Source organism: Rhinatrema bivittatum, chromosome 4, assembly GCF_901001135.1.
Source record: "Rhinatrema bivittatum chromosome 4, aRhiBiv1.1, whole genome shotgun sequence".
NCBI classification, from domain to species: domain Eukaryota; kingdom Metazoa; phylum Chordata; class Amphibia; order Gymnophiona; family Rhinatrematidae; genus Rhinatrema; species Rhinatrema bivittatum.
Genome location: NC_042618.1, coordinates 379798375 through 379823023, shown reverse-complemented (window position 1 = coordinate 379823023; position 24649 = coordinate 379798375). Strand labels below are relative to the sequence as shown.

Below are 24649 nucleotides of genomic sequence, written 5' to 3'. Positions count from 1 at the left end.
CCTCAGCCTGAGGAGCCTTGCCAATGTATCCTCCACTGCCTGCTTCTTCTGTGGGGAGTGGCAGGGAGATGCAATGAACACGTCCCGAGGAATACTGCAAAACTCCAGCGCATATCCTGCTCGTATCACCTCCAGGACCCACTGATCCGATGTGATCTTGACCCATCTCTGATAAAAGAGAAAGGCGACCCCTATCTCCTGTTTCCGGAGGTGGGTCGGCAAACCTTCATTGGGAGGATCGGGAGGTCCACCACCTGAGCATCCTCCTCTTCTGGGCTGTCAGGAACGAAAGGACTGAGACTTACCAAAGGGCCGAGTCCTCTGAAGATCACTTCGCTAAAGGGTCAAAAGAGCCAGGAACCTCTAGCACGACCTCTCATGACAAGGGAGTGCTCTGCCAGTCCCTTATCTTCCGGAAAACGAAGAATCGGAGATAAGCCCCCTTACTGGCCTTTCTTTCCAACTGAGCTGTTGGAAGGTAACTTGGTGAGATTAGCCTTGGAGGTTGCATCGGCCGATCAACTTCTCAATCATAACTGACCCCTGGCCACTAACTGATCTGAAACGTATCCCAGAATCATCAACCTCCTGGTAGAAAAGCAAACAAGAGCAAGTCACCAAGGAACAACAAGAAACGATCTGCAAAGTCATTGCCACAGCTTCCAATGCCTGCTTAAGGATAGTCTCAACCTTTCTATGTTGAGCACCCTTCAAGGCCGCTCCTCCTTTGACGGGAATAGTGATCCGCTTCGAGACTGCACATACAAGTGCATCTAAATTTGGAAAACAAAAGCACTCTCTTACCACTGGATCCAGAGAGTAAGGCCTTCCAAAATCCGACCCCCTTGAAATTAGCCTCTGGGGCACCCCACTCAAGATCAATCCATTCTTGAATGGCTTCCATCTCAGAAAAAAAACAAGAGTCTTTGCGCAAAGAGACCAAAATAGGATTTCTCTTTGGCTTTGAAGAGGAATCCACCCCAGGAATGCCAAGCACAGTCAAAGTCTGGGAATTCAAGGCTGGCAGTTCATCTTTATGAAAGAACTGCTTCATGGTTCCTCATGGTTCTAATCCAGGGGGAATTTCCCCATTCTCAAAAGAGGCAGGATTGGCGTCATCACCCATGCCATCCAGATCTCCAGCCAAAAGAGCCGCTGTCAGAGAGGTACTCCAGGGAGTAACAGAATGCAAGGTTTCCAACTGTGCTTCTGCCCTAGGAGCCTGGGACAGAGCAGAGAACTGTGCCTGAAGAAAGGATTGTAATCCCTTAAAAAAACTGTACCCATGAAAAGGTAGAAGCATCCAGACCGGGAGTTACCTGGGAAGTACTCACTGCACTACCTTCCCCTGCTGATGATCCAATTAAGGGAGATCAAAATCAGGTGCCCCACTTAAGACATCCTTACCCAGACCCACATCTGGTTGGGAAGAACTAGGCATAGTGAAATGAGAGGAAGACAATTCACCCTGAGCCTCCAAACAGTGCTGGCAGAGCAAAGAGAAAGGCGATTAGACGTCTCAGGCACAGGCGTCATTATGGCCAACAACATGCTGAGCGGTGGCCGAAGGCGTGCGTCTAGCTGTGGGGTTTTTTTTGTCTATGTTTTTTTTGTTTTGTTTTTTATTATATGCACTCAACTAGGTACCCAAAAAGATATGCGTCCAATAGTTATGCGTGCCCACCTTACATAGGTGCTCAACTAGGCACCCAAAAAATTATGCATCCAATATTTATGTGTGCACACACCTTGGCGCTCACCCAGGCGGCCAACAGGAAAGTCACAAAAAAGTAATGCCCGAATTTTCAAAGCTTTGCAAGCATAAAATCCAGGGGTTATGTTCATGGTTGGGCTGTGTTCGCACTGAGTGCATTTTAGAAACGGCCCGGCTACGTGCATAACCCCCGATAAGCACAGAAATGCTGAGCCAATGAAAAGGAGCAGGCCGGGGGCAGGAACTAAGCGGAGTGGGGGCCAACTGGGACAGTAGCTATTAGGCCCTGTCCTGGAGAAGTGCGCGTCGGCAGCAGGTCAGCGCGCTGAAGTTACTTCAGCTCCAAAGGAGCAGTAAGGTAAAAAACAAAAAAATTTTGAACAGCTAGTTAAGGGTTAGGGGTCAGGGAACAGAGGGGATAAGGAAGGAAGGGTAGGTAGGAGTATAGAAAAGTTCCCTCCCAGTCCGCTCCTTAATTGGAGCGTCACAGCATGTACTTTACAAAATTACACCCACCCACCCCCCCGCTCCAGGCCATTCGCCCGCACATATGCGCATGTGCGGATGTTATAAAATAGCCGCATCCATATGCATGTGATGGGAACCAAGCGCACATGGATGCCTGTGCGGGCCTTCGAAAATTAACCCTTACGCGCACAGTGCTAGATATGCGCAGATGTAAGCACACGGCCACTAGGCAGCGCTTAACGTGGGTTCTCACAGGATAAGGCTTAACTGGGCGCACAAACTGGACGCACAGCGAGACGCACACACCAAGCCAACAAGCCTGTAGAGGGCAGCCTAATAAAGCATGCAAAGCGCCATTGCAGCCTACCACACAGCATGCAGAAAAAGCCTCAGAGCGGGGCCTAGCCTAGATAGGCTGCTCAACCTGCCTACCTCAACCTCCCACGGAATGGGACAAACATCAGAACGACGCGCAAGCACGGAGACCGGAGGGAGGAGGAAGCCCTCCAAGTAAAACCTCCCGCTAAGTCTCTGTACTTTTCTGGTTTTTTTTTAAACCTACCGGCGCTCAGCCTTACCTGTTTGAGCACAGAGATGGTCTCCAGCTGCAGGGGGAGAGGGCATTTGCTGTCACCGTCATGCTCTGCTTCCAGCACTCGTTGCCTTTCAGCTGCTCAAGCAGCTAAGCCCATGCTGGAAAACTAGCTACCAGGCCAAGGCACACTTCTGAGGGACCTCATAAATCACCTCAGAAATTTTCAACTGGGGGAGGGACTATTTAGTATCACTACAGGAGAGCGGGGCAGTCATTTTCTTCCTTAATTCTCCTTCTTAAAATTGAAGTAATTCCCTGTGGGGAAATGCATGTCTACCATCTGCTGGAGATGGAGAATACTGACAGGCTGAGCTCATTGCAGAGGTATATGTACTGTGACATCAGCTTGCTCCATCTCCATCTGCTGGTAGGAGTGCATAACCCACTTGTTCTGGATTCATCTGACTAGATGCTAAGACAGTGATGGCCAACCTTTTGAGCTCAGTGTGCCAAAATTCATTAAAAAAATGAGCATAACTCGGGTGGTGTGTCACTTCTAGAAAAATCCATAATTTTGTGATATTTGTAGCTCTAATTAATAACAAAAAGTTATAATTTTAATATATGTACTGTATTTATTAATAAAGCTAAAACAAATAATTCTTTACCTTACCTGCTTAGTGACTTTTTTGTTGCTGAATTTCATTGGCTAAAATCTTCAATTAGAACACTCTCTCCCCCTACACACACACACACACACACACACAGGCAGGCTCCCATTCATTTTCACACCACTCCCGCTCCATCCTCCAGGCAGGCACCCATGTATTCACACACATACACCCCCAGGTAGAGTCCCATTCATACACATGCACACACTAAAGGCAGACCCCCCCTCTCTTTTGCCAGCAACCTCGGAACCTCTCTCATTCCTCTGCTGCCAGTGTCACTGCTGCCACATGGCTATTGGGGAGGCGCCGATTGCTGCTACTGACACTGAAGCCCATTCTGCTGCCTCCTCTGTGCAGGCCCCGTGGGCTTCCACTTTCTCCATGCTGATCTCATACATTGCAAGATACGCATAGAGAAATTGCTATTCTTGCACATTCCCAAAGATTACATGTGCCAATCACTAAAAAGTAATTTTTATTTTTTTTTACCTTTGCTGTCTGATTTAGTTTTCTAATTGGTTGGTCACAGGCTTTTTTTTTCCACCTTCCCTTTCTTATTTTTTTTGCCAATTCCTTTTATATTGTCTTTTTTTCTGTTTCTTTTCTCTCCATCTTCTTCCCTCAAACACACAGTCAGGTTCTCATTCTCACATGCATTTCTCTCTCACACACACATATAGGCTCTCACTGTCACATGCTCTCTCTCATACAACCATTCATACACACAGTCTCTCACTGGCACAAGCTGTCTGACTCTCACACACACAGGCTCTCTCTCACTCCCACATGCTGTCTTGCTCAAGCACATGCTGTCTCTGCAAACATTCAGGTCCTCACTCTCACACACAATCTTTCAACTCATCTCATACACACACACACACCCTCTACAGACCCTCAGCCTCTCTCTCACCTCTGGGCCTCCTCTTAATGGGTCGCTGCAGGATGGGCTCTGCAGTGGCCCTAATCTTCTCGGGCCGCGGCTGCCCGTAAGCGCAAGCGCTGCTTCTCTTCTGCACGCACTGATGCTTCTCCTTCTTCCTGCTCACGCGGCTCCAGCAACGTTTACTTCCGGGGCTGCACAGGCAGGAAGGAGGAGGAGCATCTGCGCGTTTAAATGCGTTCTTTTTCTTCGGGCCGTGGTGACGTGAGCCTCACCACGGCCCTGCCTATCTGCCTGTCACTGCGCCGCATGAGCCTCCCTGCGCCTGGGGGCATTTGGGGGGGGGGGGGGTGGAGGGGTCCGGAGGGTGGGGGATACTAAAAAACTAATTTTAAAGGGTCGTTCCCGATAGTCAACGAAAAGCTGCGCGTCAGCAAAAACATCTCGGCGTGTCACCTCTGACACGCGTGAAATAGGTTAGCCATCACTGTGCTAAGAAATGGACCATTTGCCTTCATATATCTAGCATTCTAGGACATTATGAGTATATGAATATGCTATTAGAAAAAACTGTCTTAAGGATATTTTAAGTTTTTACTGTGTTTTCTGGATTCTTTCATTAGTTTGTAATTAAAATATAAAAAGATCTTTTTGTATAGTAATATTAATAAAATATATTATGATGTATTAATTTTTGTTGATATTTTGCTGCTACATTAGTGTTCTGGCTTTTTGGATAACATACTCTATTCAGTTTGAACATGTTAAAATATATCCTGTCTCATTCTCTCTCTCTATACATATATACATACACACACATATCTATATCTATATACACACACAGATATTATTGAACTTCCTATTTCTATCTAGGCTTAGTGAAGTATATGAAATGACATATCCTCAGAAAAATATCTTTGAAGGCTCCCCAATACATACCGAGCACATGCAGAGAAGTGTTGTTGATTCAAATGTTATGAGATATGATACACATTCTTGTGTACCCCAAAAGGTTAGCATTAAATTATAAGTGCTTGCCTGACCTTAGATGTCCTGTTTGATACTTTTATCTTACCTTCAGTTGATCAGTTGTCTGTTTCTCTAATTTTTCATTATCAGCACTATGTCTTCCCGAAAGATAATTTGCTTGATCCTGAAAATTTTCTTTTTGTTTTTTCTTTAAGGCTACTTGCTCATCTTTAGAAAAATAATATAAAAATTATGATAAAGTAATAAACAATGAGACAACTGTAGATGTATAGCATATATTGCTAAAACAAAAGTAAAATGCATCATCTTTTTTTGCCTCAACAAAACCGTATTTAGGTTACTTAGAGAAGAATACAGATTCCCTATTCTTAAATGGAAGCAATCACTGTTGGGTGCCCAATGATGGAGAGAAGGCCAAGTTTCCATCCTTGACCAACCAGTACTGGCTGTTTAGCTTCAGGAGTAGGGAGAAGGCAGATTCCAAACCCAGGCCTCTAACTGTCTCTTATTTTAGGGATGAGAAGGATTTCCTGTTCGCAGGTGTTGACCGCTTTCCCCCTGCCTAGTAAGTAGGTTGAGCATTTGGAAGAACATATAGCTTTGGCACAGTACTTTTGCAAGTGATACTGCATCACAAAAAAAAAAAAGCTTCCTTTGAATCACTTTTTTGACACAATACTAGGAATTTTATTTTTTTTTTTTTAAGAGAAATTCAAATAATACACCTCAAAAGATATAAATAATGCATGAGAAGTAAGCAATTTCTTTTGTTGAGAAGGAAGTTCCAGAACAAGGGGCCATGGTGTGAGGCTGGAATGAGGTAAACTTAGGCAAAACGTAAGAGAAGCATGAGGACATAGAAAGGATGGTAAATGAAAAGACTCTCTATGGAGGCAAACACAGTAATGGAATTCAAGAAAGCATGTGACAAGCACAAAGGATCTTTAAGGTTGATGAAGCAAGGATAAATTGAAAGATGATGTCTCTAATACTGCTATAAAGCAGTGAAAATGGGGCAACTGGGTGCATCTTGCAGTCTTTACCCATTACCCCCTGGAGATGGTCCAGAGGGTAGCTACTAACTTTAATGGTCTTCACTATAAAACATATGAGAACAGACTTAATGATCTAAACATGTATACCCTAGAGGAAAGGCAGGATAGGGAAGATAGACAGATTTAAATAACTTTGAAGCATCAATGCAGAGGAGGAGGGCTTCTTTTAATGGAAAAGAGGCTCTGCAACAAGAGGTCACGGGATGAGGTTAAAAAAGTGTAGACTCAAGAGTAATCCAAGGAAATATTTCTTTACAGAGAGGATGGTAGATGCACAGAACAACCTCCGGTGGAGATTAGGACAGTATATGAATTCAAGAAAGCATAGGATAAGTACAGGGAATCTCTGAAGGAGTGGCAGGGATTGTAGCACTGAGCAGTTGCGTGGATAGGCAGACTAAATAGGCCGAATGGTCTTTTTCTGTTGTCACGTTTCTATTTTCTTTGTGCATTCTTTCCTACTTCATCAATAAACATACAGGAGTCATTTTCCTAGTTAGTTTCAGCAACGACTACATATTGTATCTAACAATTCTTGTGATCTACATGCATTACCATACACTTATCCATACTGAATTTCATCTGCATCCACAATTCAAATAGGCTTGCTGCAAACCATAAGGGGCATTTCTTGTGGCAGATTTACTTTTCACATGGAAACAAACAGTTTCCCGTCGATAGCAGGGCTGAATTAGCCATGCTGTCATGGGAACTGTCCATCAGGGCCCAGGAGGCGGAGCTTAAGAAGCAGAGTGTAGAGTTTCGACACTCTGCGGCTGCGCGTGTGTTCCCGCGCGGGAAGAATCAGTTCTCCTCAGTCTGTTTTTTTCCGCGCGCAGGAGCGCAGCGGAGCTTTTTTCTCCTCACAACTTTTTTCAAAATGTCTAAAAAACAGTCCGGTTTCAAACCTTGTCCCTGCGGTAAGATCATGTCCGTCACAGACGGACATGATCACTGCTACCGCTGCTTGGGACCGGACCACGATCAAGATATTTGTCATTTTTGTCGAAGGATGTCCCCGAGAGCACGGCGTCATCGGGCCTACCGGATGATGGAGCTAAAATTAACTAATCGACCGTCGACCATCTGCTCCTCCCCCGGTACGGGAGTACGGACGCCTCCTCAAAAGAGAAGATCATCTTCATGGGATCAACAAACCTCCGGGACCGGAGGTAAGCGAAGGAGGGAAGATAACCAGGGATCTGGTTTTCTTAGGCATTCCACTTCCAAGAGTCGTCGTGGAGCCGAAAAACGCCGCAGCTCGACGGGCCATACTGGGCCGGAGCAGGCGAGAAGACTCTCCTCTAAGACACCGAGTTCATCGAGGCCGGCACATACAACGGTGCAACCGGCGCCGAGGGATCGCGGACCGGCACCGTTGGAGCAAACACGGAGCCATAAACAGCCGGCGCCGGAGCCGAACCCGGGATCGGGTAAGCCGGCGCACTCGGATCCACATCCGGGGCCGAGAAAATCGGCGCCGTCGGAGCCGAGGAAACCGGAGCCGTTGGAGCCGAGACCAGGGCCGAGTAAACCGGCGCCGACTAAACCGGCGCAGAGTAAACCGGCGCCGGAGCCGATATCGGAGCCGGGAGATACAAATCCGGAGCCGATAGTACAGGCGCAATTGGCGCGGAACAAAGCCCTGCAGAAGACGGGAAAGATCACGACATTCCCGAAAATCCTCGGACTATAGCAGTCGCACTCCAGCCAGACCTTCTCGTTCGAGAAAAGATGTTACTGCAGGTAGCGAGACTTCCCAGACGAGAGTCTCGCGCCATAGGTCATCCTCATCGTCCTCCGCACATACAAAGCGGCACAGACGACATTACTCCTCGGATCATACAAGAAGTAGTTCACTACAATCCTCTTCCTCAAAATCTAGAGGACAATTGACACCGTTAGAGAGACGAACTATTCAAATTACTTCATCGTCCTCCTCTCGTACACCTTCTAGGTCTTCGACTAGACACTCCTCTCGTAGAAGTTTCACTGATACCTAGAGAAGACGTTCTAAATCATCTCCTCGGAAGGACCAATCGGGACCGGAACTCCCACTATCTCCTCACAAGCGACACAAGATGCCGCAACATACCCAAAAGGCATTCTGGGATCTCTCGCATTCCCTAGCGGGATTTTTTGAGACACTGCAGACCTCTTTTGTCTTACCACCAGAAGACAACTCTGCCCCATCAAAACCGGCAGATGCCGCACTAGAAGGGCCGGTGGATCCATTACCAAGGTCTGAGCCAGTGCATACACAGCCGCCGTCCCCGGTTCACTCTCAGATCTCACAGGATGTGTCTTTATCATCGCACTCCTCCCCTTCCTCATCTACTGGATACCCTTCGGACCCACCCGAAAAACCAGCGGAGCCATATTCTCCCCCGGAAGATCTTTCCTACCCCAAATTCGTTGAAAAGATGGGCTCCATTTTGAAGGTGGAAGTGCAAAAGCTGCCGGAACCCAGAGAGGAAACCTTAGGCTTGTTAAAAATATTTGACACACCAGGGGAGCCTACATCTTTGCCCCCCCCATAGTATGCTGCACAAGGTACTGCAGAAATCGTGGGAGACGCCCTTCGGGATTTCAGCAGTCTCAAGGAAAACGGACGTAAAGTTTAAGTTACAGAAAACTTCAGAGTACTCCAATACCCAATTGCCACACGACTCTTTAGTCGTAGAGTCAGCTTTACAAAGAGCCAAGAAGGCAAGAACACACGCCTCTAACCCACCGGGTAAAGACAATAAATGCTTGGACGATTTCGCCAAACGAGTTTATCAAAATGCGATGCTAACTTCACGCATTTGTCACCATCAATTCTACATGGTCCAATACATGTATGAATGTGTTCAGGCGACAAAAGGGATGTTTCTCACCGCTGGAACCGACATTCCTTCCCCTATTCTGGACATGGAAGAATGCTCCCGGCATTTGCTGAGAGCAATCTATGAAGGGTTCGAGAATTCATCAAGAGCGTCAGCTACTGCAATAGCAGCGCGCAGACTGGCGTGGCTGAAAGCTAGCTCGATTCGAGATGATCTGCATGATCGACTAGCCAATCTTCCCTGCATGGGAGACAATTTGTTTGGGGACCGTTTCCATGATACCGTAAGCAAATTGAAAGAACAAGCGCTGGCGGTCCAATCGATAACCACGCCAACTCCTTCAAGGAAGTACTATCAAACGTCTCGTCGCCAATCTTTCTCTCGATGGCCTTATAGGAATTACCAGCCTTTCAGAACGCAGCCTTACCCAACATACCAAAGGCAACAAACACAAACTCCTCAACAGCAACAGCGGAGGGGTAAACCGAGGTCACAAAGACAACAACCGCAACAACAGGCAACACCTGCGGTTAAGCCTTTGCAATCTTTTTAAGCATCAGGCCACCACCACCTCCCTCAACAGCACCCCCAGGCAGAATCACAGCCCGCTTTCCTGCCTGGGAATTGATAACAACGGACCAGTGGGTACTCGAAATAGTGAAGAATGGCTATCAGCTTCAGTTCATCAACAATCCCCCAGTTCCGCATCTAGCGCAGCGAGGTTCTCAAACACCTCAACCTCAGCTCACTCAGGAGATCGCGCACCTCTACCAGCAAAGGGCGATCAGATATGTTCCCCCACAGGAATGGAACAAAGGGTTTTACTCCCCCTATTTCCTAATTCCAAAGAAATCGGGAGGCAACCGCCCTATCTTGGATCTCAGGGAATTGAACAAATGGATAGTTCGAGAAAAGTTCAAAATGGTTTCGTTGAAATCCATTCTTCCACTATTGCAACCCAAGGACCGGATGTGCTCCATAGACCTCAAGGAGGCGTACACACACATTCCAATCCACAGATCCTCTTGGCGGTACCTCTGTTTTTTACACAACAACCAGCACTACCAATACAAGGTGCTTCCTTTTGGTCTCTCGGCAGCACCCCAAGTTTTCACCAAGTGTATGATAGTGGTGGTGGCCCACCTCAGACTAAAGGGTCTGACAGTCTTTCCCTACCTGGACGATTGGTTACTGGTAGCGTCGGACCCGACATTGCTAATGCATCATCTCAAGATTGCAATCAACTGCCTTCAAACTTTGGGATTACTTATAAATTACCCCAAATCCAACTTACAACCTACTCAGATACTCCACTTCATTGGAGCTCGCCTGGACACTCTTCGCACAAGAGCTTTCCTTCCACAGGACAGGCAGATAACAATTCGGTATCTTCTTCAATCACTGAAGACAACAAGACACCCGTCAGCTCGACAGATACTAATAGTCTTGGGACACATGGCAGCAGCGAACTTTATGGTACCAAACACGAAACTGCACATGAGACGGCTTCAATGGGGTCTGAAAAGGCAATGGAAACAACACATACAACCATTGCAGAACCAAGTCACACTCACGATGCAAATGAAGAAAGACATAGAATGGTGGCTCCTAGACCACACCTTGACAAAGGGAGCCCTGTTCAATCCCCCGCCACACAATGCAGTCCTCACAACGGATGCATCTCGGACAGGATGGGGAGCACATTTGGACCTCTTGGAAACTCAGGGTCTATGGATGCCATCGGAACAATGTCTCCAAATCAATCTACTAGAGCTCAGAGCAATACGCAATGCACTGAGAACCTTTCAACAACAATTAAGAGGACGAAGAGTAATGATTTACACCGACAACCAGGTGGCAATGTTTTATATAAACAAGCAAGGCGGGTCCGGTTTATGGACCCTTTGCAGGGAAACTCTTCAAATCTTTCACCATGCATTCCGGCATTCAATCCATCTTCAAGCAACCTATCTGCCAGGATTAGCGAACGACAGAGCAGACAGATTGAGCCGCATTTTCCATCCCCACGAATGGTCACTCAACCCAGACGTGGCTCAACAGATCTTTCAACGCTGGGGGACCCCGACGATACATCTTTTCGCAACGGAAGAGAACGCCCAACTACCGCAGTTCTGCTCCATTCGTCCCAGCTCATCACGCCTCGCCCAGGATGCATTCCTACTTCCGTGGACAGCAGATCTTCTATATGCCTTTCCACCGATTCCACTAATAACCAAGACGCTGCAGAAATGCATTTTGGACAACAGTCAGCTAATCCTGGTGGCCCCAGCCTGGCCGAGACAACCATGGTACAGCTATCTCTTGCGACTGTCAATAACCGACCCGATACGTCTTCCAGACCGGGCAGACCTTCTCCATCAGAACGGAGGAATGTTAATTCACCCTCTCCACTCCTCGCTTCACCTGACGGCATGGAGATTGAACGGACATTATTGACAGCACAAGGCATATCATCTGTGGCACAAGTAGTGCTTATTGCATCATGGAAACCATCCACTAGACGCAACTATTCCTTCAAATGGAGACGATACTCCAACTGGTGTATTCAAAAAGGAATTCCACCCATGGACTGCTCACCAATTCTTCTACTTGACTATCTGCGTGCCCTATATGATGACGGGTTAGCGACCTCCTCCATCAGGGTGCACCTAAGTGCAATTGCAGCTTATCACCGACCAGTAGATAACCATTCCATTGCTGAACACCCTTTGTTATCCAGATTCATCAAGGGATTATTGCACCTTCGTCCGCCGACAGCAAAACCACCAGTTCCATGGAACCTTAATATCGTTCTGGAGCAGCTAATGCTTCCACCATTCGAACCGATGGAATCTGCACATATTAAATATCTTACCTGGAAGGTAGTATTGTTAGTAGCAATAACATCGGCACGTAGAGTAAGTGAGTTACAAGCGCTCGTACATTACGAACCATATCTACAATTCCATCATCATAAGGTGATCCTACGAACGCACCCTACCTTCCTTCCAAAAGTAATTTCGGCATTCCATCTCAATCAATCCATAGAACTACCCATCTTTTTTCCAAAGCCTCATGCAAACGATAGAGAACGCTTGCTACACACATTGGACTGTAAGAGAGCATTGGCTTACTATAAACGACGAACTCATGCTACGAGCAGAGTCTCCCAATTATTTGTTTCATTCAACCCAAGAGCCCCGGGACTACCCGTGGCCAAAAGAACAATTTCAAGCTGGATTGTTCAATGCATACAGTATTGTCACAACAAGGGAAAATCCCCACTCCAGTCGCTTCCACGAGCGCATCAAGTTCGGGCTATGGCCACATCTATAGCTCATCTTAAGAACGTCAACCCAGTAGACATTTGTAAAGCGGCCACATGGTCTTCTCTACATACCTTCACTTCTCATTACTGCATAGACAAGCAGTCAGCAACAGATGCAACACTGGGTCAGGCGATTCTGCATGCGTTGCCTAAATAATAACCGACTACCACACTCCTATAATCACGCGACAAACAAACAACAGCGTGATCGGGAGCTTGGGACTCCCATGACAGCATGGCTAATTCAGCCCTGCTATCGACGGGAAAAAGCAAGTTTGCTTATCGTAAACGGTTTTTCCGTAGATAGCAGGATGAATTAGCCATGCTGACCCTCCCACCTCCCTGGTAGTCGTACTACATTAACTACATCAAGCTTAATCACAGACTGAGGAGAACTGATTCTTCCCGCGCGGGAACACACGCGCAGCCGCAGAGTGTCGAAACTCTACACTCTGCTTCTTAAGCTCCGCCTCCTGGGCCCTGATGGACAGTTCCCATGACAGCATGGCTAATTCATCCTGCTATCTACGGAAACACCGTTTACGGTAAGCAAACTTGCTTGTCTCCCTTTATTTTAAAATAATTAAGATATTTTCAGCTAACTTTAATATCCCCTGTGCGCAGGGAAAATGGGGGTTATGCGCACACTGCATGCATCTTCAAAGGGGCCTGGCCATGCGTGTAACTCCCATTATGTGCAGAAGTGCTGGGCCCAAGAAAAGGGGCGGTCCAGGGGGCGGGGAGCAGCGAAGCTGAAGGTGGCCGGTACAGCAGGCATTTGCGGCTCTGCTGGCTGGCGTATGTTCGGAAATAAAGAAAATAAAAAAGGTAGGGCCTTCAAAGGGGTCAGGGAAGAAGGAGGGAGGGTAGGTAGGGGGTTAGGAAAGTTCCCTCCCAGTCCGCTCATTAATTGGAAAGCACTGGGAGGGAACTGGAGGAGGCCCGATCTCATCGCTGCGCCTAACTGGGCAAATCTTTTCCCCGTGTGCACACCGGCCAGATTTTATAACGTGTGTACCGGCGCACGCATGTTATAAAATCATGCGTACATGTGTGCGCGCTGGGTAGCGCATGCTCATGGAGGCATGCGCATTTTTTTTTTTTTTTAATTTTCCCGTATGTTTTTAATGCCATACCCATTTTAGGAAGCATACACAAGCAAACGCAGTCTTAGAGTAACACTTCAGCCAACCCAGTTCAAAAGTGAAGATGATTGAAATGCTTCCTCTTAGTATACAAAGCTAAAATATAACTTCATTCACCCTTCGAAGGAGAAAAAACTTTTAAAATAATGTTTATATTCTTTGTTATCTAAGGTCTTTATGCACACCAGCGAATTGTTGGCTCCTTCTCCCATGCTAATCCCCATCAGTGAGCACTATATGCCCAGTTGCACCCAATATGTTTGGGCAGTGGCAGAAGAGAGAAACTGAAAAAAAACTGACATTTCTAAACCAATAACTATTTTCTCTAACAGTATATATATATTTTAAGTACTGTACAACTGTAAGGTGTATTTCAATCAGACTTGTGAGGGCATAAAATGAGATAACAGAAATGCAGAAAGCACATAACTCCAAAGACGACAAACAAAGGGTAAGGCGTTAGGATGCCATCTTGCTGAGGCCTGTTTAATGCAGAACACAAAGATATAAGGTGGAAAATCGTAAAAGCCTTTTCCACTGGCAAAAGGAAAATTAGTTCTTAACTGTTAATTTTCATTCCTGTAGTACCAAGGATCAGTCCAGACTGCTGGGTTATGCCTCCCTTCCAGCAGATGGAGTCAGAGAGAAACTGAAAAGCACCTCCCATATAACCCAGGGTGCCACCTGCGATCCCTCAGTATTATCGATATCAAAGCAGAATGAATGGCTGTTGCTACAAAAAATTTGTTTGATATATATAGAACATTATGCATAAACACACTTTATCAACCAACGACTAGATCAAGTTAAAACTAATCCTGTGCAAAAAGTAGAACGAGCATAAACTTGCAAAAAGAACAATGTAACTGAAGGTGGCTCTGCCGAAAGAAAACTGACTTGCATCACAACCTGTCAAGAAAATATGAACAGCTGACTAGACTCTCCTGTGTACGAGCGGGCATCTGGACTGATCCTTGGTACTACAGGAACGAAAATTAACAGGAAAGAACTAATTTTCCTTTCCCTGTACGTACCAGGATCAGTCCAGACTGCTGGGATGTACCCAAGCTGCCCTAAATGGGGTGGGAACTGAAGCACACCTCAGATCCCTCACACCTAAATGGTAATGTTTAGCAAACGTGTGCAAGGATTTCCACATGGCCGCCTGACAAATCTCTTGTGGCGAGACACACTGGCTTTCTGCCCGTGAAGCCGCCTGAGACCGAAGAGAATGCGCCTTAAACCGCCGACACATCGATGCACAGATATTTCTGCCTCTGTGCCTCATTTGATAGGCGTCGTCGACGCATACCAGCGCACAGCCAACACAAATGCCACAAAAACAACATGAAGCACCACTCGGGTCATAAGAGGCCAAGAGACATATCTCCTCTGCCAATTATGGAGTCTGAACCAGAGTTTTTGCCACCTCATATTTCGCCCACAACTCCTACCTCACCTGGAACATTATCATCTGACTCCATACTTTCGATTGGTGCATCAAGCCTGGTCAACCTCAGCCGGCTCCAGGACATGGTTCAGAGGACGTAATCCCATTTACTTTACCGCCGAGTACGGAGCCAACACCAGCACCGTCCACTTCGGGTCTCGCTACTCAAGCCATGACTCAAATTACCAACATTATGTCTCAGTTTCTACAATCAGTGAAAAAATCAAACATACCACCTCATATATCACCTGCTAAATTACCAACAATTCCAGTGGTCCCTGTCACACCGGGTCCAGCACCCAAGGTCCATCCAGTACCACATCCATCCCTAATTGAATATGATACGGATTCCTCTGCAGATACTTCCACAGGTTACCCGTCTGACCCAGCAGAGATACCTCCAGTACCATCTTCACCTCCAGAAGATTTATCTTATTCTCAGTTCATCGAGAAGGTTGGTCATTTCCTAAATATAGAAACCAGGAAAATACATGACCCACGTCAGGAAATGATGGGCATACTTAAGATTTTTGATGCCCCCACAGAGCCAATACCCCTACCACAGCATTCTGTTCTGACACAGCTAACAGAAAAATCCTGGAACACTCTACTGTCCACACCACCAACATCCAGAAAGATTGATATGAAATATAAGATGAAGGATTCTCCCTTTCATGCTTCCACTCAGCTTCCGCATAACTCTGTCATTGTTGAGTCAACGATGCAGAAAGCACGGAAATCCCGTATTCATTCGAATACACCACCACACAAAGACCATAAACTGTTGAATGAATTTGCAAAGAAATCCTTTAATTCACTGATGTTAAACACGCAAATTCAGAATCACCAATTCTATATTACTCAGTACCTGTTTGACAATTTATAGGCACTTAAGACAAATCTCCAACAGAGTTTTCCGGATATGGCTTTGCCTTCCGGATATGGCTTTGCCTTGCCGGATATGGCTTTGCCTTCCGGATATGGCTTTTAAGCCTTCCTCCATGCGGTGGCATGGAGGAAGGCTTAAAACACTTACTAAGAACGGTTTATGAAGGTTTTGATATCTCATCAAGAGGTTCGGCAAATGCTCTGGCTGCACGACGTCTCGCATGGCTTCGTTCTAGCGCCATACGAGACGATGTCCATGACAAATTAGCAAATTTGCTGTGTCGTCCAGACAACCTTTTCGGAGATAAATTCACTGAAATGGTATCGAAGATTAAGGAGCAGAAGACTGCTGTCCTTTCCTTAACTTCACCACATCAGCCATCCACTTCGCGACAACAATATTCTATCTCGGGTCCACACAGAAGACAGCCCTTTAAGTCATTCAGCAAGTGTTGCTTACCTGTAACAGGTGTTCTCACAGGACAGCAGGATGTTAGTCCTCACATATGGGTGACATCACAGGATGGAGCCCTGTAAGGAAAACTTTTCTGTCAAAATTTCTACAAAGCTTTGACTGACACTGGCATACTGAGTGCACTGAGCATGCTCAGCCTGCAATTATCTCTGCGAGCCACAGGTGTCTCCCTCAGTCTCGTCTTATAGCTAAAAGCGCAAGCGAAACTAAAATAAACGTAAAAAACGTATACAGACCCAACTCAGCGGGGTGGTGGGTGGTTTCGTGAGGACTAACATCCTGCTGTTCTGTAAGAACACCTGTTACAGGTAAGCAACACTTGCTTTGTCACAGGACAAGCAGGATGGTAGTCCTCACATATGGGTGAGTACTGAGCTGAGGATGCCCGAGCATGCACCAAATGCACCCAAGATGCATGAAAGGCGCAATGACGGGGGTGGAATTTGGAACGGAGGGCATCCCGAAACCCTTAACTGGTTGGTGGAAGGATGTTGGGTAGTTAAACCGAAAAGAATAAGAGTAGACGGACTGGCCAAACATGGAACATGCCGGCTAGTCGTATCTAAGCAATAATGGACTGCGAAGGTATGGAGAGAACTCCAGGTTGCAACCTGATAAATATGTACAAGCAGCAGCGGCCGAGGGGAAGCTATTAAGGCTGGGACGGACGCAACAGAGTGTGGTTACACACAGTGTTGTAGTGAAATGCCTGCTTGTTGGTAGAAAAGAGATACAATTAGGAGGAATAGGTCTGTTTGCCCACTGGAACTCACAGCTTGACTCTTGCCACAGAAGGAAAGAGTTAGGTGGAATTCCTATGGAATGTAGTGTGATCTAGATAGAATGCAAGTGCACTGTTACTGTACAAGAAGTGGAAAAAACCCTCTCGCTCTGGTGAGAGAGAGGTGTTGGGGAAAAATGGGCAGAGTATATCCTGAGTAAGGTGAGATGCAATGTCTACCTTAAGAAAGATAGGAAGTTGAATGCGTAAAAACCACTCGGTGATGGAGGAACGCAGGGTCAGATGAGTATGTAACAAAGTGTGTAACTGACTGACCCTGTTGGCAGAAATGACATTTATGAGGGAAAGTATTTTCCACGTCAAACTGTGAAATGACAGGAATGGAAAGGCTCGAACGGAGAACGTATGAGACTTATAAGGATAAGATATAGGTTCCATTCCGTAACTAGTGAAAATAGAGGCGGCTTGATCAGTGGATAATACATGGTAAGCTGACTCAGAAGGGGTTTACCGTAAATCGGGTATCCCCATCCCAAATGATACACCAATTGGAACAGAGGTGTACCTATGTGGAAGATGTCTGGAGAGCAGAATCTGAGGGAGCAAGAGAAAAGAGTGGTGTAGAAAAAAGGGTAATACCCTTTTGTATGCGTCATGTGGTAAATCATGCCATTTTGAATGGTAGGATTTATGTGTGGAAGGTTTTGTGACGCTACCAGTACCTGAGAACATCAGTGAGTCTACAATTTGAGACTCACTTGTGAGAAGGCAAATTGGTTACTGGTGTGAAAGATTGAGAAGTCTGGGAAGCATACTGGTCTCGGCCAGGATGTGGGTCTGAGGAACAGTGAACCCCGTCCCAGTTCAACATTAGAAGAGTGCTGGCTATGAGAGGCAGCAGAAGAGACACATTTAAGAGGCCTTTGATGGAAGAAAGGCGTCTATGGGAACGCATTGGAAACATGTGTAGGGAGTAGAATCTGTGCACCGTGTGGTTCGATTCGGACGCAGAAGGCAAGTTCGGTTGACCTCAGCGTTAGAAGATTTTTCCCGCTACACATGTAGTCCGAGACCATTCGAGAGGATAGAAACCTACATGGAGAAGGTCTGCTAGTGCGTTCAGTAAATCTCTTAGATAAGTGGTCTGAGGATGCATGAAGTGAGCAAGGGCCAAGGGTAGAGCTGCGCAGCTTCCTTGCAGAGCAGCAAAGAGGTTGTGCGTGCTTGTGTGTTGGAAAGCACATTGTCCCTATGCTGTCTGTCTGTATGCACAAAGATTTGTTGCAGAGGCAGTATTGAAAGGCATAAGAGTATAACTCATGGCTACAAGCTCCAGGAAGTTCATGTGAAACCATGCCTGGAGTGGAATAGACACATATTGAGTTGAGAAGCTTTTAGGTCAAACTTTACAACCCTGAGTAAATGCGAGCATGAGCAGAATCAGACTAGGTTTTGGTTCTAGATCTGCAATATGGATGAGGGATGAAAGCGGATGAACAGCTTAGACCCACTGATAATGGAATTTCACTGAAACTAACCCATAGCAGTTTTGGATCTATGAGGAAAGTGCATAGTGAAAGAACCCCATGGCCCGACAATGAAGAATTGAGGGGCTGAGGTTATGGAAAAATGCACTCAGGGACATGTAAAAATTTATTAGAATGTCTGCGCGTATGCTGGACAGGAAGGTCAGTATGACTGTGGTGTCCAGAAGTGTTGTATAAGGGATTTATGGCAGTGACAGTAATCCCAGTTAGGAAATGTAGAGTGAGTCATGAAGAAGTGAGAGCTCCTTGCGTGGAGTGACTGTGGTTATGCAGCTGTCCATACAAGGAAAAGCGTGAATGATGTTGCACTCCGCAGAGAAACAGCATTCACCGATAGTGAGTCAATGAATACCCCAATTGCCGAAGCTGGTGCAACTGGCAGAGCTTGGGATTATAATGTTGTTGACTTACCATGAAGCACATAGAAAGATTAGAGGTAATGTACTTACTGCGATATGGAAGCATGGTAAAGCAAAATTGCTTACCTTGTAATAGGTGTTATCCCAGGACAGCAGGATGTAGTCCTCACATATGGGTGACATCGGTAATGGAGCCCTATGTACGGAAAACTTCTGTAAAAGTTTCTATGAAACTTTTGACTGGCACCAGAGTGCCTACTGAGCATGCCCAGCATGTCATGATATTCCCTGCCACAGGGGTCTCCCTTTAGTCTTTGTTTGTAGCAAATAGCGTTAGCCAAAAATAAAATAATAAAACGTAGCGGACCCAACTCCGCGGGGTGGCGGGTGGGTTTCGTGAGGACTACATCCTGCTGTCCTGGGATAACACCTATTACAAGGTAAGCAATTTTGCTTTATCCCAGGACAAGCAGGATGCTAGTCCTCACATATGGGTGATTAGCGAGCTAGAGGCTGATTCATTCGGTGCTGAAACGACTGTAAGGTATTGTTATTGGAATGAATCAGTCGAAATCCCAGCAGGTTGGATGAAGAAGGAGTTGGGGTTAAACTGGAAACAAGTTCTTTAAGACAGATTGTCCATATGCTGAATCTTGTCTTCCCTCTTTGTCTAGACAGTAGTGAGCTGCAAAGGTGTGAAGAGAACTCCATGTTGCTGCTTTACAAATGTCCAGAATAGGTACAGAGCGAAGGTGTGCTACTGAGGTTGACATTGCTCTGACTGAATGTGCGTTTACTCGCCCTTGGAGAGTAAGGCCTGCTTTTTCATAACAAAATTGTATGCAATCTGCTAGCCAGGTTGACAGAGTATGCTTACCCACTGCTTTACCTGGTTTGTTTGGATCATAGGACACAAACAGCTGATTTGATTTTCTTTGGGCTGCAGTGCGGTTTAAATAGAAAGATAACGCACGCTTACAGTCCAAAGTGTGTAAGGCTCTCTCTCCCTGGTGAGAGTGAGGCCTAGGAAAAAATGTAGGTAAAACTATGGTTTGGTTTAAATGAAATTCCGTGACAACCTTAGGAAGGAATTTTGGATGTGTACGGAGGACTACTCTGTCATGAAGGAACTTCGTGAAGGGTTCGTAAGTTACTAGGGCCTGCAGTTCACTGACCCTTCTAGCTGATGTAATGGCTATGAGAAATACCGTTTTCCAAGTAAGGAATTTAAGGTCACAGGTATTTATGGGTTCAAATGGAGAACGCATAAGCTTGGTTAAAACTACGTTCAGGTCCCATTGAATGCTTGGGGAATGAATTGGAGGTTTAATGTGAGTTAGGCCTCTCATGAATTTACTGACGAGAGGCTGTGTGGATAGAGGCGCATCTCCTAGCTTGTTATGATAAGCTGAGATTGCACTTAAGTGTACCCTTACAGATGACGTCTTAAGACCAGAGTCTGAGAGATGGTAAAGGTAATCTAATAGCGAGGTAGTGGGGCAAGTGAAAGGATCTAAATCTTTCTGAGTGCACCATAAAGTAAACCTTTTCCATTTGTAGGAATAATTCTTTCTAGTGGAGGGTTTACGTGCAGCTATTAGTACCTGAGATATATCAGTTGAAAGGTTGAATGGTTGTAAGATCAGGCTTTCAACATCCATGCTGTCAGGGACAGGGATTGAAGGTTGGGATGGCGCAACTGACCCTGTTCCTGAGTTATGAGATTGGGAGCTACTCCCAGGCGAATTGGATCCCTGACTGAGAGATCTAGCAGTGTGGGGAACCATACTTGTCGAGGCCAATATGGGGCTATGAGTATCATTGTCCCCTTGTCCTGTTGTAGCTTTACTAAGGTTTTGGTTATGAGCGGTATCGGTGGATACGCGTATAACAGGCCTGAGTTCCAATGGCGGGCAAACGCGTCCTTTGGTAAGCTGTTCTGCCGGAAGAGGAGAGAGCAGTAATTGTTCACCTTGTAGTTCAGATGTGACGCAAAGAGATCTATTGTTGGTTGACCCCAGCGTTGAAATATCTTGATTGCTAACGCTGGGTCGAGGGACCACTCGTGTGGTTGAAAGTGACGGCTGAGGCGATCCGCTACTGTGTTGTGGATGCCTGCTAGGTAGGTGGCCCGTAGTAGAATTGAGTGTGCTAGGGCCCAGTCCCATATTTGAGCCGCTTCCTGGCAAAGGAGGTACGAGCCCGTACCACCCTGTTTGTTGATGTACCACATGGCTACTGTATTGTCCGTTTGGATCAGAACAGTCTTGTGTGAAAGGCAGTCCTTGAATGCATATAGAGCATAGCGTATAGCTCGAAGCTCCAGGAAATTTATCTGAAAGGAAGCTTCTTGCTTTGTCCACTTGCCCTGTGTTTTCAGATGAGCAATGTGCGCTCCCCATCCCAAGGTGGACGCATCTGTAGTTAAAGTCACTTGTGAAACTGGTTGTTGAAAAGGTAGGCCTTTGAGCAAGTTGATTGGTGATGTCCACCAGAGAAGGGAATACTTCAGCTCTGGTGTTATCTGGATGTGAGTGGACAGTGGTTGAATGGCTTGAATCCATTGAGATTTGAGTGTCCATTGCATTAGTCGCATGGTCAGTCTGGCCATGGGAGTGACGTGAACTGTTGAGGCCATGTGTCCGAGTAGGATGAGGCACTGATGAGCTGTGACTGTATATTGATTGCGAATAGAATGTACTAGGAGAACGAGCGATTGAGCCCGGTCTTTCGGAAGAAAAGCCTTTGCTGTGATGGTGTTGAGATCTGCACCTATGAACTGCAACTGGTGAGATGGTGTGAGATGGGATTTGTCGTAATTGATGAGAAATCCCAAGGAGTGAAGCAATCTTATTGTGAGATGGAGAGAAGTGACAGCTCCGCTCTGTGTATGACTCTTGATGAGCCAATCGTCCAAGTAGGGGAACACATGTACTTGTTGCTTGTGAAGATGTGCCACCGCTACTGCTAGACACTTTGTGAACACTCGAGGTGCTGAGGCAAGGCCGAAAGGTAGCACCCTGTATTGGAAGTGTTGACCTTGTACCAGAAATCGTAGGAACTGTCGATGAGGTGGAAATATGGGAATGTGAGCGTAAGCGTCTTGAAGATCCAGAGAGCAGAGCCAATCTCCTTTTTGAAGAAGAGGTAGCATGGTGCCTAAGGACACCATCCTGAATTTTTCCTTCTTTAAAAATTTGTTGAGATTTCTTAGGTCCAGGATAGGACGTAGACCCCCGGTTTTCTTTGGAATGAGGAAATATCGGGAGTAGAATCCTGTGCCCCACTGAGGCCTGGGAACTCTTTCGATGGCCCTGGCAGTCAGGAGGGTAGATAATTCTGCTTGCAGGATTGTGTAATGATGAGACACTGTCCAAGACGAAATAGGGGGATTGTCTTTTGGTACAGTGAGGAAGTCCAAGTGGTACCCCTGAGATATGATTGAGAGTACCCATTGGTCTGTAGTGATGGAGGTCCAAGTTTGAAGATGGTGAGCAACTCGGCCTCCAACCGGTACTTGTGGATAGGGATTTTGATAATGACTCATGCCCTCTGGTTGAACTTCAAAATCCGGAAGTGGACGCCGCAGGCGGAGGTTGTTGAGGCCTAGCAGGTCTTTGGCGAGGCTGAGACCGTTGAGCAGGTCTTTGTTGTCTGGGCCTGGCTACTGGTGGATAATACCGCCTAGGGCGGTAATATGGCTTTCTTTGTTCCCTTCTTGGAGGCCTCCTTGAAGGTTGATGTACCTCTTGTGGCAGCTGAGAAAGCTGTTTGAGGGTTTCTGTATGGTCCTTGATGGTGGCTACTGCCTCCTTGACCTTATCGCCAAAGAGGTTCTCCCCTAAGCAGGGCAGGTCCGCCAAGCGCTCCTGTACCTCTGGTCTCAGCTCTGAAGATTTAAGCCAGGCCCATCTTCTCGCTGTTATTCCAGCTGCAGACAATCTGGAGGTTGTCTCGAATGAATCATACGTGGCCCGAACCTCGTGTTTCCCTGCCTCTAGGCCCTTATGTACTAGGTTTTGAAAACCTTCCTGAAGATGGTCAGGTAACTGCTGAGACAGGGATTCCACTTGCTTCCATAGGTCACGCTGGTACTGGTTCATAAAAAGCTGGTATGAATTTATTCTAGCTACCAGCATCGCAGCTTGGAAGATTTTTCGACCAAGATTGTCCAAGAACCTATTATCCTTTCCAGGAGGTATGGAGGCGTGTTGCTTTAATCTTTTGGCCTTCTTTTGGGCCGACTCGACCACCACTGACTGGTGCGGTAGTTGAGTTTTTTGGAACCCCGGGATGGGTTGTACTAGGTAAGTGGCATCCGCCCGCTTATTAACAGCTGCCACCGACCCAGGGTGTTCCCATATCCTGTACATAAGTTCTTGTAAAACTTCATGAACAGGAATAGCAAGAATTTCCTTGGGAGGGTCCACGAATTGAAGCACCTCCAAGGTTTTTTGCCTGCTGTCCACTTCAGAGATGAGAGAAAAGGGAATTGTTTGAGACATCTCCTTAATAAAGTTGGAGAAAGAGAGATCCTCCGGTGGTGACTTTCTTCTATCTTCTGGGGGAGAAGGCTCAGAAAGGAGGTCTTCATCCGAGGAGAATTCTTCGTCACTATCATCCAGAGGGAGCTCCAACGGCCTAGTAGGCTTAGTTGGCATTTCAGAAAGTGGAGTCTGAGGTCTGAGGGGTGGTGGGACACCCGAAGGACCTGGTATTGGCTCTTGACTGTCATCTACATCTATAGGTTGTGGTGGAGATGAGAAGCAATGTATTAGTGAGTCCAGCTTGTCCATCAATGGTTGAAAAATGGACTCTTGAGAAGGCATCGAGGGTGCCATCGGGATCGATGGCCGTGGTGGAATCGATGGTACTCGGGGAATCGGCAATGCTGAATCCGGTGGCTGCGGCCTAGGTAGAACCGGTAATGGAATCGGCGCCATCGAGGAGAGCGGTGATTTCCTTGGCATCGGTAGTGAAGGAATCGGTGATGGAACCGGAGATCCTCCTATGACCGGTGTCGATGGCAGAACCGGAGTGGCAGGCCGTGGCATCGCCTCGATAAAGGCATCCTTAACCGCTTGACGTATGTAACTGTCAAGTTCCGCCCGCATGGATGATGTGAACAGAGCACCCATGGGGGGAGGCGGTGGCGGCGACAGTAGTACGACCTCAGGGCCCTGAGGAGGTACGATTCCTTCCGCCGGAATCGGCGAGGGTTGGCCTGTCGGTGGCTCGGAAGCCTTACTTTGGAGCCGGGCTTTCTTACTCGGTGCCCCGTCCTCCGCCGATGGCTCGCCGGGTATCGGAGCGATGGTTGCTGGTTGCGGCCTGCGATGCCGATGGCGATGTTTATCTTTTTCGCGCCCTTTTTCGCTACTCGATGTGGACGCTCTGGACGATGGTGAGGGGGAGGAAAAAGGAGCGTCTCCCGAGTCACCGGAGTGACGTTTCTTCAAGACCACTTTCCTAATCGCCCCAGCCGGAGATGATTGTGTGGAAGTAGACGGAGCAGTAATCAGTTGAATTTTGAATAATTGCTCCATCTTGTCCATCCGTAGACGTCGACCTTTC

At 46.8% G+C, this 24649-nt stretch overlaps 1 protein-coding gene across 4 annotated transcripts in view; it reads right to left on the bottom strand.

Annotated features, from left to right (window-relative positions):
- Window positions 1–24649, bottom strand: part of CCDC66 (coiled-coil domain containing 66) — a 237977-nt gene that overhangs the window by 141107 nt on the left and 72221 nt on the right. For all 4 annotated transcript variants that reach the window (XM_029600914.1, XM_029600915.1, XM_029600913.1 and 1 more), the window contains exon 7: window positions 5344–5465. In XM_029600914.1, the coding sequence (XP_029456774.1) occupies window positions 5344–5465 (122 nt within the window). The remainder of the gene's footprint in view (window positions 1–5343; window positions 5466–24649) is intronic.